Raw genomic sequence first — 18,448 nt, forward strand, 5'->3', positions numbered from 1 at the left:
GAACACTCTATTAACTAGAATTTCCGGCCAGCCAGCTGAAGGCGGGGTGGGGGGAAGCTCACACGCAGTGGCCGCCGCCACCCCCTACCACCCTGCGAGGTTGTTGCTCCGTGTCTGGCCGCTGCTAGCCCCCATGCCCTGCTCCACATTCCTCCGCCACCACTCTACCCTCCTCTGCCTTCCCTACTCCGCATCCATCTGGAAACCTGCGCTCCTCAGGTAACTGGCATTTTTAGATATCTGGCACCCCTCATTCCCCACTCATGCTGGATAACAGGGATTTTACTGTAGTTTATCTTATGCTTTCTTGTATAGGGACCATCTCAAGAAAGTATAGGTAGGATAGATTTATTCATATATTGCCAAAATCATAGAAACAGGTCATCAGATGCCAAAAGATCAAAACCATACTAAGTTCTGCACAGGGACAGAAGCTGAGAGCTTGGGCGCGTCTACATGAGACACTGCTACACAGTCGTTACTGCACATTTATGCCAGCAAAAGTCTTTTAAGCGATGCTATTGAACAGTAGCCTAATAATACAGTGCAGTAGCATATTAGCACTGTCTGTGCTGTGACACGTTACTGTGCAGTATTATTAGGCTACTGCACAGTCAGTACCTCATGTAGATGCACCCCTTGTGTCCTCTTTAATCAAATAAAGGATCTAGAAAAGGAACTACTAACCAGAAATCAAAATGAAACTGAAATCACTTCGGGGAAACTTCTCTCCCCCAGCATCTACTGAGGTGACTGTGATTACATTTTAAGTTCTGTTAATATGAAAACGTGTGTTTGATAATGCACCTGCACCCTGAGTCTCAGAATTGAGATGTTAAGATTCCAAAAGTCCCACTGATATTTTTCAGATTATACAGCTAACCAAGGGATTTGGTGGAAACCTGGAACTGAGATATTATCCAATCAGAAGAGCTTGCAACAGAAAACATGTTTATGGGACCAGTACAATGGGAAGATACAGTAGGTTAGGAAAGGTATCCCTGTGAATGGGTAAAATGATCTAAGAAATCTAAGCAGGTTGAAAAAAAAATCCTGTCTAAATCTGCTGCCAGATGATTCTGAATAGGTATAAAGCTAATCCCTGTTAAGTCACTGATCTTTCCTTTGCTAAGCACTATTACTACGGATGCTTAAAGGTAGGAATAATTTTGGGAAGAGGGAAAATTCCATGCGCAACTTTCACTATTTACAGCCACATGAAGAGGAGATGCAAATGAAGGAATTTGTTTTTACACCCATCTCTACCGACCTGCTCTATTATTCCTTGAGGCCCCAATCTTGGAAACACAAGAGTGTTTAGACACCTACAGTGCACAGGTGAACTCTAGTTTCACAAAACTCAGCAGAACAATTAATGTTTGCAGTACATTAATGACAGTACTTAGAAAGTACTTAGAGACATCACATTCAGGCCACAAGTGCTACATTTCTACAAGACATCACTGCTCTCCCAGTGAAAACTGCAAGCAAGCAAGTGTTCATTTAATTTCTCATGAGGGAAACATGCCCCTTTCAGGAGAAAGATCTTTCAGGTGTTAACCTGGAAGGTCTTTCTTGTGAGAGAAACTCTTTCACAAGAAAAACCTGTACAGTCCCCTCCTGAACCAGTCCTGGAGGGGAGCAGCACGGCAATGCTCCCTACCTCTTCCCTAGATTGAAGACTAACCAGTTTGGGGAATGGGCTGGGGACTTTGCCCCGCTGCTCCCCTTCCCTCCTGGATGGGTCTAGGAGGGGAAGGCAGCAGCTACTGCCAGCTGGGCAAGAGGGGTGGTAACATCAGAATTAGGAAACAGAATTCTGGACCCTGCTGACTTCCCCCAGCTGCCTGTACCACCTAGCTTGGAGGCAGGGGCTGCAATTTTAAAGGCAGCAGTGCTGGGAACTGGGACAGGCAGGTTCTCCCAGATTTGGCTCTATAGGATTTTGATGCAGTGTGCGCCATCCAGCAGTTTAGAAGCTGGGGAGCTGGGAATTAGGGTGGGGGAGGTTCTACTTGTCCCTGCTTCCCTATGCCCCTGGCTTTAAATCTCTCTATGTGCAGCCCATCTGGGCTGCACACTCAACAATTTAAAAACCAGGGGGCTGCCTATTAACAGCCTGCCCCCGTCCCAAGCAAGGGAGAGGGCAGGCTGTCAAGTGCTGGGCTCCCCTATGGACAGGGGTGGCCCAGACAGCGTCCCTTAGCTGAAGAACTCACCTGTGTATCCCTCCTGCCAGAGACCTAGAGCACTACAGCTCCCAGACAATTTTTCCACTGGTAAGAATTTCACACATTCTTATCAATAGGAATGCATGCCTGTCTTTAATACAGTTATACCTGTAATATTCCACTTGGTGCCATGCCCTATAGAAACCATCGAGAGACTGCTCTCCTTGACGTATGTATGTGGTCTTGCTGATATAAACACCTACAGAAGTGGAAAGAACAAGAAAGTAAGAACCTGAAATATATATAACCTTAATCGTACAAACTTAAAAGCTTGGAAACTATGGATTTATAAGTTTCCAGCTATACCATGTTATCTAAAGAGGAAGAATTCGTTTTAAAGACATTCTGAATATTCAAAAGAAAACTGAATTCAGATATGGCCTAACATTTGTTGTCTTATATGCACAATCATGAACGGAATTACCAAAAATAAATCTTACCATCAAATCGAACACGGGGTCTTTCCAAAAACATTTCCCTCCAAGAGGAATAGGGAACAAGTTTATTACAGCTCCTGCCCCATACTTTCAAACAGGCCTGACGCCAGATTTCAGGATCCCTAATAAGAAAAATAATAATCATAGGTTAAGTGCATGTGGCTGAACTATTCTATCAAAATATGAAGAAGACAAAGAGACTTTCATAATATAATGGTGAATGGGGTAGGGACACATGTAAAAACTGTTTTCTTCGGTGCTTAGATTTCTTAATTCCTAATTCACCTAGTGATAGTACTTACAACCTTGAAGAAGTCAGAAAGCCATTTTCTCTTCCCAAAATACAACATCACAATTCAATCTGAGTGAGGTCTCAAACGTCAATATGTCATCCTGACACAACACTGATGAAGAGTTGCTACTTGACTACATGTAGATGCTAAGCACCTAATTCTGCCTCTTTGGAACATTCTTCTGGGGAAAGGCACTTAATTTCTAAGCACTGTGATGGCTAAATAGAGGCACCTGCAGGAATGTCATGGATCTGATGAGTCCTTACAAACTTCATTCAAAAATCAAACACTATTAGAAGTACTTTGTCCATCCAAATACTTCATCCAGATAGTTATGCCATAATTATCAGTAAAGTATTCAAGCACCTAATTAGAATTGTCAGCATTTTAATATGGGATTACATGAGTAAGGCAAGCAGAATTTAGACCAAAAGATACAGCAGCCTAATAGAAAAATAAATTAACACAGGATAATCTGATCTGCAAATTCAGAGGAGGTCTCTGTCTAGTAGACTTTCATATACTTTGACAACTCAAACTGTTTATGTGGGCATATACATTATTTTATGCTGTTAATGTACTGAGATTACCTTTTTGTTTGTTATGTTTTTATAAACAACATTGAAATAATTGCCACCTGGTATTTTCAAATTTCTAAAAATGATAAGTAGTGTCTCTTGACTACATTTTTCTTTTAATAACCACTTTAAAGAATAGGATTAAAGACTAGGTTGTTAGGTCAGAGAAAGATTCTTTGTTCTTGAACCTTGAGAACAGAAGACAATATCTTACTGCAGAAAAAAAAAGTTTCTTCCGTACCTGGCACAAATGTAAAATCCTCTACAGACCAGAGATAATTGTTCTAATGACCGTAGGTCCAGGTCACTGGAAACCACCCATCGAAAAATGTACATTAGTACTTCCATAGGCAGCACTGTGAACAGAAAATAATCAAAAGATCAGAAGGTAACATTAGTGCCAAAGAACTTATTTCTCTAACCCCTATCTTTTGCAGTAACTAAAACCTAGTCTTCCAGAAGTAATTAGAGAACAATTGTCCACTGGCATTTGACTGGGAATAGTCTACTAATTACATAAAGTATGGTACAAAATTTCACATTATCATATTATAAATCAAAGGAAAGCATTTTATAGCATGGTTTTAGATTATAAAAGCATGTAGTTTCAGGGAACAACTGTTATATCAGTTCACTTTATAAAGCCACAAGCGTTAGCATATAATAAGTTCCTTATACATGTAAAACGGCTGATAAAACAACATATAATTTAAACAACTGCATGTTCCATGCAACCATCTTATATCAAACGTGATGCACTGATATCACAAACTAAGCCAAATCATTGCTTGGATGGAAAACGCTACGTAACAATTGCCCTGATTGCTTTCTGCCTCCCTAGGTTCTCTCTGCAGTTTCACCTAGCTATTATCTTTAGTACAATATCTGCATACTGAAGGTGTTGCTATAGGCTTTTAACAGCTGCTGCTTTCTATGGCCTGTGGGAGGAAAAATTCTTATATATACACATCTTTTACTTATCGCCTTATTTACTTATTAAGGCAATAAGTAAATTGTTTGGTCTAAAATGCTGAGAACTCCTCTAATGATAACACCTGGCAAAGTACAAAGGGTATAGCAGTAGCCACCACTAACAGATTCTGTACTTAAGGCTGCACATTTTTTTTACCAAATTTTAAAATACTCTCGCACACTAATTGCTTTCTAGAAGAGAAAAAATTCTTTTAGTTGGAATTTTCCCATAGGGTGGGTGGAAGGGAAGGGGGAGGACGCTGATTGTTCTGACACAAGATTATTTCATATAGCCATCAGGACCTTGGATATTTAAATTCAGCACAGGAATCATGCCTTCCCTGCATTTGGAAAATTATATCTTAATACAGTAGATGGTACTTTTGTAAATACCATTAGTAGCATGCTTCAGAAAATCCTGCTCATGCTAGCAACTATCAATCTGATATTGCAGTACAGATGATAGCTACAGATACACATAAACATGCTATAAAATTGCTTTCAGTAAAGTATAACAACAGAGATGGTAAATGATGGAATATTTCCAATCAGCCAAGATTTTGAAACTAGGTACTTATTTTATTCTCTAGTTTAAGGCCTATAACCTGCCTCCATCCATTCCCTCCACCTGAAAATACCCTGTTAAGACTTGCATAATACAATTGACAAAACATCTAGAAATGCAAATATCTTCTTATAATTGTAAATGCAGTCTTGTTCATATATGAAGTGTTACTGTCTTCCTTAATGTCACTGATTACGTTAAATCTACATGCATGGATGACTCTGTATGATATACAACAGTGAAATAAAGCTTCTACAGTAATGTTAACTTCAGTTTTTTCATATTTATTTATTCATAATTTTACAGGAATAATAGTGCACTAATGCTAGTTTTGCATTTCATTAGATTTTATTTCTGCTTTCTCTATCACAAAGAACATCTTCACATAAAGCTTTTATTTTAGACCATGGCCCCTACACAATGTTTTCTTTAACTAAACTGCATATGTGAAATTTCTGGTGAAAAAATGTACTTGTGTAAAGAAATACCCACATACCACAATCATTATGCACTTGGTAGGAAATAAATCCTCTACATCAATTAAATGCCTCTGCTATTCTGCATCAAGAATTAACCAATACTTCAAAACACTGTATGCTACTGTCATCTTTGATTATTTCAGTGTCCTCTCACTCTTTGTCCCATTCTCATTCCCTTCTGTATACCACACACCAGTAATGGAAGATGATGTTTGTTGCCATTATATAAAAGTGAATGTAAGGGAGCCATGTTAGACAGCTCTAATGTAGTTATACAGTATGTAGTTCATTTAGATTCTGAGTCTAGCTTTGGGTGCTAATGCTATTAACAAAAAAAAAAGATCACAGGATATCAGGTGGGTCAACCATACAGCAGATTCCTTTCTTTCCCACATCCTTGCTACTTTCTAATCAAGGGCTTAAGGGGTATGTAACTGCTGTGGAAGTGACCAACAGTGACCATACCACCTGATGAAGTGACTTCAGTCTAACTAGCACCGCAAAACAGAATAATAGCAAAACAGCAAAAAGACTAAAGGGGAAATAGCTTTCAGCCCTCCTCTGATTAAGCCTGAAATTCCTGATAGTCAGTTTTCTGATACAGGCAAACAACTTCTTGATACCTTTGCACAAGAACATCTGGAAAAGAAACTGTTTTTCCAAATTGTCTGAGTGAAAGATGATGATGATACAAACAGTGCCATAGTTTTAATGAAGTTCTGTTTTCCTTGTGCTTGACCTGGAGAGATTATATAGGTTTGTTTTGCTTCCTTGAGAAGATGAGGAAGAAATCATGCCAAGATTCTGAAAAGTGACTTGTGATTATAAGGACCATACAGAATATTGTATAGGGGCCTGATTTTCAGAGAACACATGCTTGCCCTGTGCAAAATAGATCCCTCCCAAATTATTTTCATTTTAAGATTGGAAGCACTCAAATATGCTTGGTAATATAAAAAAGGTCCCTTGGATACAGTATTTTAATCTGTGTATGAATGTATTCATTTATAAACAACTATGAAAACATTTATTTGATAAAAAGAATCAGAAACACTACACCACCAGATGTAAAATATATAGTATTCCGTAACACAAGCCACTTTTATTCATACTTATGAAACTGTAGCAGACTAATATATGCCAGGAAAAAAGGAACTATTCCACGTCTCTAAACAAATTCTGTCCTTCTCAAGACTGATAACTGGCTGGTTCCAAAGATACATCACTTGAAATAAACAAATTTCAAAGTGTGGCTCTGATCCTTTGAGGTGCTCTATATAACATCTGCCCAGAGTAAGTAGCTTTCAGCACTGAGACAGGACATGAATGAAGAGATATTTAACCAGTTGATATGCATTTTTGCAATATTTCTAGTTATAATAATGATCAACTAGATACTTTAAATCACTTACTAGTAAGGCAAATGTACATTTTACAAGGAATGGTCTAATGAAGTTGGGTTTAAATATCTCCAAACATTTCTCCTCTACAATGTTATGTTACATGTATCTGTTACATAACAGATCTCACACCTGAGATATGAGTCTGACTGACATCAAGCTCAGGCTGACAAAGTTTGACTGAAAATTCCTGAAGAGTGAGCTGCTGCTGGAAATAGGACAAAAGATCAGCCATCTTGCCATCATCTTCATTATCCTCAATGCTACAGAAAGGAGAAAAAACAAACAAAACATAAGACTGGAATAAAACATAATCAATATACTTATTTACTCTTCAAACTGACTTTTTTCCTAAGTATTTCTGATTTGTATTTAAGAGTTTTTAATCCAAATCTAATTTCCCTTTAAATTAAATCTCAGATATCCAATGCAGTTTGTTTAGGTTTTGCTAAAACAGGAGTTTGACAGTAATTGAAACATTCAAAACTAAACCGTTTCTTTTTTCAAACTGACATGTTCACCTGCAGCTTTTGCAAAGCAGTCACTGAAGAACTGTGCTAGAACATGAGAGGCAAATAGGAAACTATTGTTGGTTCTCCAAGATCATCCATCTGCAAAAAATAGCAGCAATACTAGTAGAAAGTTAAACTTTTATAACACATAACTCAAGGTGGCATTTAAAGCACCTAAGGAATTTTTTGACCATTTGTATGAGCTAACAGTACCCTTTTACGGATTTCCTCACCACCTATCCCCCAGAAGAAATGATTTGACAAGTCTTGTTCAGCAACGGGCCATTAAACATACTAAAGTGTAAATTGTTAGTAAACAAGATTGCAGTAGAGACTAATTACTATTCATTAGTAAATAGACATTCCTAATACACTGAAAAACATTAATGAAATCCAAAGATTCAATCTGGGTTCTTTATAATGAGGCTGTCCTACACAGATGAATGCAAGTAACCACTCACACATGGCTCTTCTTAACTTAAGAAGATGGCTGTCAAAATAGCACAGGTGCAAGAATTTCAGGGAATTACTTTTATTTCTCTTTTAGCTTGGTTGTGCTATAAGAAAGTTTAATTAGGAAAACTTGGGGGGAGATCTCTATATAGCTACAGAGTTGGTAAAAGGCTCTTAAAATATTTTTAAAAGAAAGCCACCTTAAACCACAATAACATACTGCCATGCAAGAGAGGGAAAATTGATAAAACAGTTGCGACTCACCTTGCATTAGCAGGAGAGAGAGCCAAGTCTACAATGCATTTTAGTTAAATGTAGCTCTTTCCCTTGCAATGATGTAGAGAATATGTACATGTTTTCAGTTTAGAAAGCAGAAATACTAATAGCTGTATTGCTATTCAATCAGTTAAAATTATAGCACTTTTATAAAACATAAGGGGGGAAGTGGAGGAAGCTGGCTCCACCTGGAGTCAGGGATGAGCTACTAAAAATTATTTAAGAAGCTTACATAGTTGGCACTAGATCGAAAGAAATAAAGGTGAATAACTGGGTAAAGGTGAGGATTCTAAAGACGTTATAAGACTCTGCAACCAAGCACGTTCCTACTTTGTGGATCTGTACTAAACAGCTTGTGCTGGCAAGGCATTCAATATTATAGTAAGAATACTAACTTAGATACCCATAAAAGCACCTGAGCTCTTCTATTTCCTCTTTTTTGTAAGGATGCTTCTCAGCTGTATCAGTACCTGCCTACAAGAACAGAATCTTCTATGGGTTTTTTCCTGTTGGCTCAAGCTATAACTTGGGGCTCTTCCCCCAACTTAACTCCTGTTCACACACACCCTAGCTGAGGTAAGTGCTGGTTTAAGTGTAATCTACCTAGCTTTTACCCTAGTTTGGGACAAACTAGTCTGAAAGGGTAGCTCCAACATCAGCTCAAGGGTTAGTTCCAATATCAGCTCAAGGGTTGCTGATATTGGAGCTAATTATGAGGACAGAGCAGTTCAAATCACAACTCCTCGGTTGGTAATCCAATTGCTCAAAAAGATATTTCATGCTGTGGTTGTGGTAGCTCAAATACAGTACTTCTAATGAAGGGGTCATCAACTTATGCTGCAGACTGGATCTGACCTCCAGAACCTCTGGATACAGCTTGTGGATGTGGGGCTTTGGTAGTATTCAGATGAAGGATGCTTTGCTGCAGGTGCTCTCCCTGTGCTACCATGGGGAGAAACAGTAGTGGTGGTGGAGTCTTAGGGCCTGTCCATCCAACTCCAACACAAGCAGAGAGATACTAAGGTCAAAAGTTAACTACCCCTTCTCTGATGTATTTGTGTAAACTGCTACTGTGAAGACTAACTCTATCTGATAATATAGAGTGCCTTAAAAAAAATTAGCGTAACTTGTACTAACCTAAAGACTTAGCTGTACAACTGACAAATCTGAAATGTAAAATACAAAGTAATAAAATGGGTGTTACATGTTTAAATTCCCAAATCACTACTGTTTACTAAGCCATTTTAATCATTTGGGATAAGTTTTTGGTTTTTTGTTTTTTTTTACTTGACTCTAAAAGCATTAAACACTGACCCTCACATCACTTCTTCTTTAATGGCTCCTATGCCTATTAAAGGATCTACAGAACCTTCTATAGTACTAAAATAAATTAAACAGAGCTGTTTTTCAAGCTTTTGCTAACTTTATAAACACATGGGTGGCACTATAGCGAGTATATGTGCACTAGAAATAAAATACCTAAGTCTGATCCTCAACAGCACACTCTCATACTTACTACCTCTTTCCAATTCCATCACTGTCTGGCGACCGTGTATAGGTGATCTTAAACTCTATATCAGGTACAAGTTGCATGGCTAGACGATAAAACTTGATGGCTGAAAATAAAGATAATATTTATTATCTGAAACTTGTTTAATGCCCACTGTAGCTATCAACATTGGGTTGCTTGACAGAGTGTTTGTAGCAAACTGCAACAATTACAGCTAAAATAAAGCCAAGCTTCAGGATGCAGAGTGGAGCAACATTAACTCCCATACCTTCCTGGCTAGTAGTATGTTTACTAAACAACTTAAAACTAAACTGATTAACATGCTAAACTAAATTTTAGCAGGGAAGACAGCCTTGCCAAGTATTTTAATTTTCAGGGCTTGAAAAGCTATGTGCACACTTGAAGAAGAACGTTCACATCTATGAAAGCTATCAGCATGTACAGAATCAATTCTATGGCTAAAAATGAGCCATGATGTTAACCAAAATGGATGAACTAAGTTGTACATTCTTATTTTACAAAGGCCTCATTTTATTTTCAAAGTTACTGAGCACCCACAAATCTTATCTTGGATGCTAAGCTACAGGATTGCAACACTTTTCCAAATATGAACAGAGCATGAGTAGAGGGACAGTGATATACACTATGGGCTTCCAGTAGCTGATGCTTTCAGATGTTCGGAATATTAGAAAACTGCAGCAGAGTGAAGATGGGTGCTATTCAGTGCTTTCTTGACATTAGGGACATGCATATGAAGTAAATCAACTTCACTATTGCTGACTGGCAGAGGAATAACCATGAAAGTAGGCAAGGAAAGGCACTAAGGAGGTTTCACTCAAAAGTGCAGAAGGAGCAAGGAAACCGATGGAAATTTCAAGACGGCCTTTGCTTCTCTCTCTCCTCTTCAGCAGGTAAAAGATTTCAGGATTGGCAGGTGAACAGAGAGTACTCCCTTCTGTTTGTAGTACCCAGAGAAAATGGATGTCTAAAATCAGTAGAATCCACTAACTCAAGGCTCATAGCAATAGTCTCTGAACTAGATGGGAAAATCACGCTGGCACATAGAAAGAATAGTTATCTAACCTATTGTAACCACAGTTCAGCAAGTGTAACCATTGTGGATCCCGTTGCAGGGGCATGTGCAATCCAACTCAACCCTTCAGGGACATGCACATGTGTCAGTGGCCAAATCCCTCCCGCTGTTTCCTCAAAGCAGAAGCTTGTGTGTGCTGAAGACTCATAAAAGCAGGTTTTAGAATCTCATTGAAGGTGACTGGCAAACAGCATTCTCTCAAGATACGTTATGACATTTGGGGGACATACTGAGAGCCTATTGACACACCCACTTTTACTGAATCTCCCAAATCTAGTATACACACAAACTTCTACTGAAATTCACCAAATCAAGTGAATGATCTTTCTTGTATATACACAGGCTGTTGTACCTAACTGCCGTGTAGATTTTAGAAGCAAGAGGATGTCCCTTGAGCTCTGGTGGAATGAGCCTTAAGAGTTGGTAAAAGTAATTACATCCAGCTAAACCTATTTTGACTGAAGGGTGAAAAAAGCCTGGACAAGACGCAGGCCTTTTTGGGTTAAGTTAGTGAAGCCTCCTAAAGAGATGGTATGTGAGTGAGCTGTAGCTGCTGGAACTAAATAGGGAAATGTAGGGTAGTGATGCATCATACCTGCCTATTAAGCTCTGTGCTGAACAAGATAACAAAAACCTAAAACAAGTTAAATTAATGATGTACTGAGATTGAATGAATAAAGACAGCTTAGATCAGGGATGGATAAAATATGGCCTGCAATCAGGATGCAGCCCACCAGGCTATTTCATCCACCCCAAAGGCAGGTGCCCACAAATTAATTGTAGCTGGCCCAGCCTGTGGCTACCTGTCATGCTCCACATGGGGCTGATCCCCACCCATTTCAGCCAATGCTGCATGCTACTTTCCCACTCTCATACATGGGAAGGCTATTTAACCTGTTGTAATTACAAAGGTTAAACAATTAATTGGTATTGCAACCCCCAGCCTGGTCCATGTGGGGCTGCTCTGGCCCAGAACCAGTGGAGTGCTTCCAACCCCACTCCATGCAACAGGGACTCAGTGGTTCCCTAGGGCTATGCCTCAAAACAAACTGGTTGGGTCCTCTCTGGGCGTGGGTGTAGCCATAGGGCTAAATCACAGGCCTGGGGGTGCCATCCCATGCCCCCTTGCATCATCCTAGCTCCTGCCAGGCCCTACAGCAGCTGTAGGTCCAGGATAGGTAGGGCTGTATACAAGCACCTCCAGTAGCACCTGCTACAGCAACAGAAAGTACTGTATCTGGCCAGGCATAGGGACAAGTGCTGCAGCCTGCAGCTCTGCAAATTGGCAGGTGGTACAGAGCCTGCAACTACCCCAGGGCCCATGGAGCCTAGTTATAGGTACTAGTCCCCCCTCCCCTTCCTCTCTCCCACCTGCCCTGCTGCCTTCTGGTTCCTGCTGGGGCACTGCACAGCTTTCCTTCCCCCCCACCCTACTAGACTACACCCTGCCCCATGCTAAATGATAACCGGTAAGCTACATCCAGTTATCACTGGGCTTATTGGCTAACTATTAATTGTTTAACTGTTCACATCTTTACTATGTCAGCATAAAAGAGCCATAATTTTTGGAAGATTTTGGACCTATCCCCACTGTCAACTTGCTTACCAGGCTGATGCTATTCATTGTATTTTTTTATACTCATTGTGTCCGCCTACTCAAACCATGTCACTCAAAGTGCTATCACAGTGCAATAACATCTTTGAGCAGCAGATACAAAACAGGGGGGTGTGCACGGTGCATATTAGGAGAGGTTTTTGAGATCCAACTACATCAGTATAATACTAAAGGACTCTGGATAGGTGCAGAGCATAGCTCCTGTCCTTGCTCACAATTTGTTCTTGTGAAGAACGAAGCTAAGTTAATACCCAGAAACCATCTTGTGTATCTGGGTATATGAGGTTCTGCCAGCCACAAATCCCTGAAGTGTTCATCCTTTTGGTTGAGCTGACGGCCATTTAAAGATTCTTTAAATGTTTAAGGGCAACTAGAATGTTGATGTGAAATTTTCTGTTGGAGCCAGTTCTCAAATTGGTGGATATGTATGCAAAAAGCCCTTGTGCATCCTGAATACTTTTGAATGAGAGAGCAGAAACTGACAGTATCGGTGAATGATGCACACACATCATGTGGTGCTGCCATGTGGTGCTGAAGAAAAATCCATGTTTTAACTACCATCAAAAAGTTGAATCCTTCAGTATGAACTCCTGCACTGGGTCTAGGCCACAGGAAACTGATTCTCAAGAATCTTTTTTTCCATTTGAAAGGGCACCATGGATAGTGGTGCGGTGTGTTTTTGCTCCTAGGATTTATTGAATTTATGAGAAGCCATACCCTTCTAGGGAGCTTATCTAACCCACAGCCAGGTCAAGAGCAACAACTTGAGGTCTGAATAAAACACCTGACCCCAATCTTGTGACAGACATAAGTAGTCCAGGAGCTAACTGTATCTGTAACAAGATCTGGCAGTAAAAGTCCTTTAACTGTTGGCATCTAGGGGCATGCCAAAGCCAGGGGAGACCTGGCTATGCTCAGTCATGCTGGGGATTAGAAGAATTCATGGGAAGAGATAGAGGTTTCCATTTTACTACAGAAGGAAAATACCTAGCAATTGCCTTCAGCCAGCAGTGGTCAACTTTTCCAGATGCATAGGTCAGAGGAGTAGCACGTGGCTGGTCTGCAGGGTGAATCTGGTATGCATGATCAGCGTGGGGCCAGCCCCTTGAACTGAGCTGGGCCCACAGGCTAACCCTGCAGGCTGGGTACAGGGCCATGAGCCAGTTTGATCTGTATCCCAAATTTTTAGACCAATGGGAAGCCCCAGATGACTGGCTCTGGGCCAAATTCAGCCCATGGACTTTGAGCACAAATATCTTAAGCTCACATCTCCTCTAGAAGTTTGGTACCTCACTTCAGGCAGCCAGGATGCGGCCACTAGTTCAGCACCATGGGGACATAAAAGGATACTTAATAATAGACTTTGTAGGGGGATGGGTGGGGTGTAGATTTGTGCTGGTCTTTGGTGAGGTCTGACACCCTTATTGCATTCAAGCCCTAATACTACAAGTGTGAAGCTAGTCCTTATCCCTTTAGAATTCTTTTAGTAATGAAGTAAAGTTATGGACAAACTAGCATATTAAAACAATAACAGGGCATGAAGACTTAACTAAAAAACAAGCAAGTTTGTATGCTTTCAGTGACTACATAGTAGTCAAAACTAAATCAGAACAGCTTAACTTTCACTTATGAAATGTTCTGCAGAAAGTCCCTGACTTTTGTTAACATGCTTTATTCCAGTCACCTGTCTATCCTGTAAGAGGAATCTGTTCTCTGATAGGCAAACTTTCACTACAGCGGAATTTATCCCACTTCTTAAAGTTATTTGCGCTGAGATGGAGTAAGTAATTTTTTCTTGTAGTTCATGTTTAATAGGAGCACTGGCAATTCGCAATGGCACTGGAAAGCTGAGAATTTAAGAGTCCGTACATGCTCTCATATCTAAGGTTTCAGTCCTTCTCAAGAAAAAGTCCCAGAAGATTTTAATAGCTGGCTGTTGATGGGGCTGACATGACAGCTTCATCCAGAGAAGATGCCAAATTCTTTGGTAGGGCAACAGATACAAGCCCCTGCATCATCTCTCCCTACTCAAGGGGCTTCTTCCAGGTCCTGGCTCTTGATGCCAGTTGTAACTGTAACTGAAACCTACTTATCTCTCAATGCATGCAACAGAGGTCTGCTTTGGATTTTTATAACTCTGCTCTGACTGCATTAGACAAAATTAGAAAAAGAGGTCTGTTGGGTACAGAGAGCCACGACGGTTGGTGTTAAGAAGGGTGTAATTAAGGTGTAAGAAGATTATTACCAAAATGAGAAAGCAGGAGAGCTGTAGACACAGGACACATTTCTTTCTACACAGAACACTTGTTCAAGCTGACTGAGTAAAGTGCTGGTGTTTCCAATGTTGCCTGCTCAAATGTTGCTTGTAGGCCAAAGGTAAAAATTACTGGTCCAAGGTGCCACAGCTTTTGAATCACTTTGGCAAAACCTGTGTTATGTGCTTCAGCTATCATATGTTCCTGGATAGGTAAACTGAAAGCCACAAGCCACAGAACTAAAGGTCTCACATGTCTGGAGGGGGTCAGCCCAGGTTGTAGGGCATTTACAATGCAAGGTCCCAGCATCAAAAAGAGAAACAGTTCCTCACAAAGTAGCATCCCAGTGACCTGGGAAAAAAGGGGGAGGTGCCACCTCAGATAAGCAGTAGCCTGAGTGGGACCCTAATACAGCAATTCAGTGAGCTGTGATAGTATGCAGAACTTACTGATGAGCTATCTAAAAAAAAAAGGGGGGGGGGGCTCTGAAATGCTGGTAAGTTTCAAGCCATCTAGGAGCCTATTCCAAGAGGGGGAAAATAAGTTTAACTTAAAATCAAAATTGTGGTCCTAAAATGCCCATACAGCTATCCCTAACACTGGAGGCACCTCAGTTTTACATTAAAGATCCCTGGACACTTCCAAAGCACCTCAGTCTTTTCCCAGTTCTCACACTTCTGACCCCTGCATGGAAAAGTTCTGTCCTAGAGGAGAACATAGCTCAAGTATATGACTTACAAAAAAAATTACTCATATCAGCAGTTTATTAATGATTGAGATTTAAAAATAACCCCTACCCCAAACTGCTTACAATCTAAGAGTGAAACTGAAAGCACGTAAGTACAGTATTTTATTCAAAGAGCTAGTTGTCATAAGACAGAATGCAAAACTTCCCAAAGTGTGAAAGTTCCTATAAAGAAACTTCTCTAAGAATAATGCAAAAAATCTATTCAAGCAATAGCTTTTAATGCAGTTCACTACTTGTAACAGATCTGTGAAAGTATTAGTGTATCTTCAGGTCCTCTCAGCAACAGCTTTGTATAGGAAAATAGTTATCAAAGAGTAACAGATGCCATGTTCTGGATGTGTGTTATCTGGCCACTCTCAGTGCCATAGAACCAGTCACGAGTTTGCAACACACGAACCTCCTCAAAAGCTGCCTACTTTTTGCTACTGCTTTTCATGTGCAAAACTCTACAACGGATCAAACCGAAGCCAGGTAATCCCAAGTACTACCTAAATTCATTGCTTTTCCTGAACTTTCAGAGACTACTTGTCAGCCACTTAAAAAGAACAGAGCAATTATTTGATATGCTGCTTTTTTTGTAGCTTCCCGTTTACTGTAGCTGCTTGTGCCTTATGTTGCTCGTTTTGTAGAACTAAATAAGATGCTGGGAAGTATATGAAATACTGCCAACTTAAATCAATTCTTGCTGACTTTTCAAGGCTTATGGTTCATCTTTCAGTAAGAAATATTTGGGTTCTAAATATTGTTACAACTTTTGAAAGCTTCTAACTGAGATAATTTCTGAACATAGTGTACTGTGGCTATGATTCCAAGTACAATATGTTCTGAAGCGTTCCCAGTTTGAAGCTTTCAAAGTTGCTGAATCACTTTTTACCTCTACAATTTTTTTGCTTTCTAAGCCAACAGTCTTCAAATTACCCAGTAGCTAGAACCAAGCTCCAGAGACTGAATGACAGATGCAACATTCAATCGGCACAGGGAACACAGGAATTAACACTCAACTTTGAGATGCTTCATTGCCTAGTGGAATTTATAACCCAGTGGTTTGCCATATACAATTCCTCAACAGTTAAGCTCCTAAAAAAAATTCTGAGAAGCCATCCAGCAGAGGGCGTAACATTTCCTACTGGCTGGCTTAAACAGCTGAAGAGAAGGGATGGGGCCTAACCAGACGTCTATAACACAGTTGGGCACTTAATTCTGGGTCAGAGAAACCTTTGTGCATTCCAAATTCAGTTGGGAACCTTTTTCTGGAGTTAGGTGCTTAAGACAGACTGCAAATTTTTTTTTCCAGCCAAGCAAGCCAGAAGGACATGTCACTACTTTCTTAAAGCAGAGACTGTATTACTTCCTAGCAGAAATTGCCAACTTCTAAGTTTTTTGGTATTCTGGGGTGTCTCTTAACTTTTCCTGTTACAGCAAAGCTGTGACACTTCACATAAAATAACAAAATGATCCTTGGCATAGGGAGAGTAAGCAGGATCTCCCTTTCCAGGTAAGTGCCTTGGACATGAAGCTGTAGTGATTCCCTTGGTCCCAGTATAAATTTATATGAAGTGAAACATCTTCAGGATAGACTGAAAGACCTACCCTGAATCCTGAACAACCTGCTGGTTAAGATTGTTTTAGGAATAAGAGCCCGTGTAGGAATCACTTATAAGCTTCAAAACAGACTGCAGTCAGGATTCAAAATTAGTCTCTCTCCATCCCAGAAGACTGATTTTTAACTGGTGAGCTGAGAATGAACTGTAAGACTGTGTGGGATTAGACCTGCTCTGCACACATGCACCAGACTGGTCTTGTAAGATAGTGAAGTCCGCCGAGGTTCATGAGCCCTAGGCAGCAAGCCAACAGATCAGAATCAGAGTGATTGTGCACAGGCCAAGCAGCAGAAACATAGGTGCAAAAAGTATATGACATCTAACAGGTGGAGTGCACTTCGCTGTATATCAGCAGAGTAACAAGACTCGTCCTGTTTTGTGAGGAATATACATATATCCAGATGCTTGTGCAGCTTGTTTTCTGTCTCATCACAATGTATATAACAAAAAGTGTTTGAAGGGCTCTCAGATGAGTCAACACGGTAGTCCTCTAGGACATGATTTATGATTAATCAGTTGAATTTATATTTTGTATGCAAAGTTTTTAACTAACATGCCCTATGAGGCCTTTTCACCCTCAAACTACTATATGAGTCTTCAGGAACTGTGATCCATGGTCTAGGGAATTCCAAGGCCATAATCTAGCAACCTGAAAAATAGCTCACAGACTTCAGCTGAACTAAACATTTGAACTAAGGCATATGTAAATACTTTGAACTGGGCCTACACACATCCCCTTTCTACAAGCATTTTGTCAATTCTTTCCCACTTTTGTACCACAGGGAACAGGAACAGCAGCAGGCTGTGAAAGGGCAGTCTCATTCTTCTTTGTCCTGAAAAGGGAAACTTCAATTTTTGGAGACACTTGATACGTTTAATATTAACAGATTTAACTTTAATCAGGTAAGTGTACCCACATAAGCTTTGAACATCACATAATGGCACTTTACTGTAAGACATGCAGATGCTATGCAGTTCTTGCCAAATTGCAGATGCAATGAAAGAGCAACAGAAACAAGATCATCAGATTTGCTATTAGGGCAGCAGGAAAAGTGCCCAGGAAAAATGCATTTGGTTACACTGAAAATAGGTACGGCTAGTGCTAAAGAATGAAAATTTCCTTGCCCGATGTCAGGTGATTTTATGCTACTTCTCAGCTTGGCAGTACAAATACAATGAAACCGGTCTAAGACTGAGCCTTTAAAAGGCAAAAACCTACTGAATATGAAAAACTAGAGTCCTGGCATGTCTGGGGACTGTTTCCAGCTTAGACTAGCATGGAAATAGAAAGAAAATCTAGGTCCCATTTCAGTTACCTCCTGGAAAATACCAACTCTTACCTTTCACTCACTTAACTATAGAAACATCCTGTATATCCAAGTAACTACTTATTTGTGTGTGCATGGTGTGAGGGCAGAGCAGAAGGACAC

General features: G+C 40.1%; 1 protein-coding gene across 4 annotated transcripts in view; it reads right to left on the reverse strand.

Moving 5' to 3' along the window:
* FBXO9 (F-box protein 9) overlaps window positions 1-18,448 on the reverse strand; it is a 45,937-nt gene that overhangs the window by 12,288 nt on the left and 15,201 nt on the right. For 3 of the 4 annotated variants that reach the window (XM_019520576.1, XM_019520578.1, XM_019520579.1), the window contains exons 4-8: window positions 9,713-9,812; window positions 7,088-7,218; window positions 3,781-3,895; window positions 2,672-2,790; window positions 2,340-2,430 (exon numbers count right to left, since the gene is read on the reverse strand). In XM_019520576.1, coding sequence (XP_019376121.1) covers window positions 2,340-2,430; window positions 2,672-2,790; window positions 3,781-3,895; window positions 7,088-7,218; window positions 9,713-9,812 — 556 coding nt within the window. The remainder of the gene's footprint in view (window positions 1-2,339; window positions 2,431-2,671; window positions 2,791-3,780; window positions 3,896-7,087; window positions 7,219-9,712; window positions 9,813-18,448) is intronic. The other variant, XM_019520575.1, reaches the window with a different exon arrangement.

This window comes from Gavialis gangeticus, unplaced genomic scaffold, assembly GCF_001723915.1.
Source record: "Gavialis gangeticus isolate Ggan-Ray unplaced genomic scaffold, GavGan_comp1, whole genome shotgun sequence".
Classification (NCBI taxonomy): Eukaryota; Metazoa; Chordata; order Crocodylia; family Gavialidae; genus Gavialis; species Gavialis gangeticus.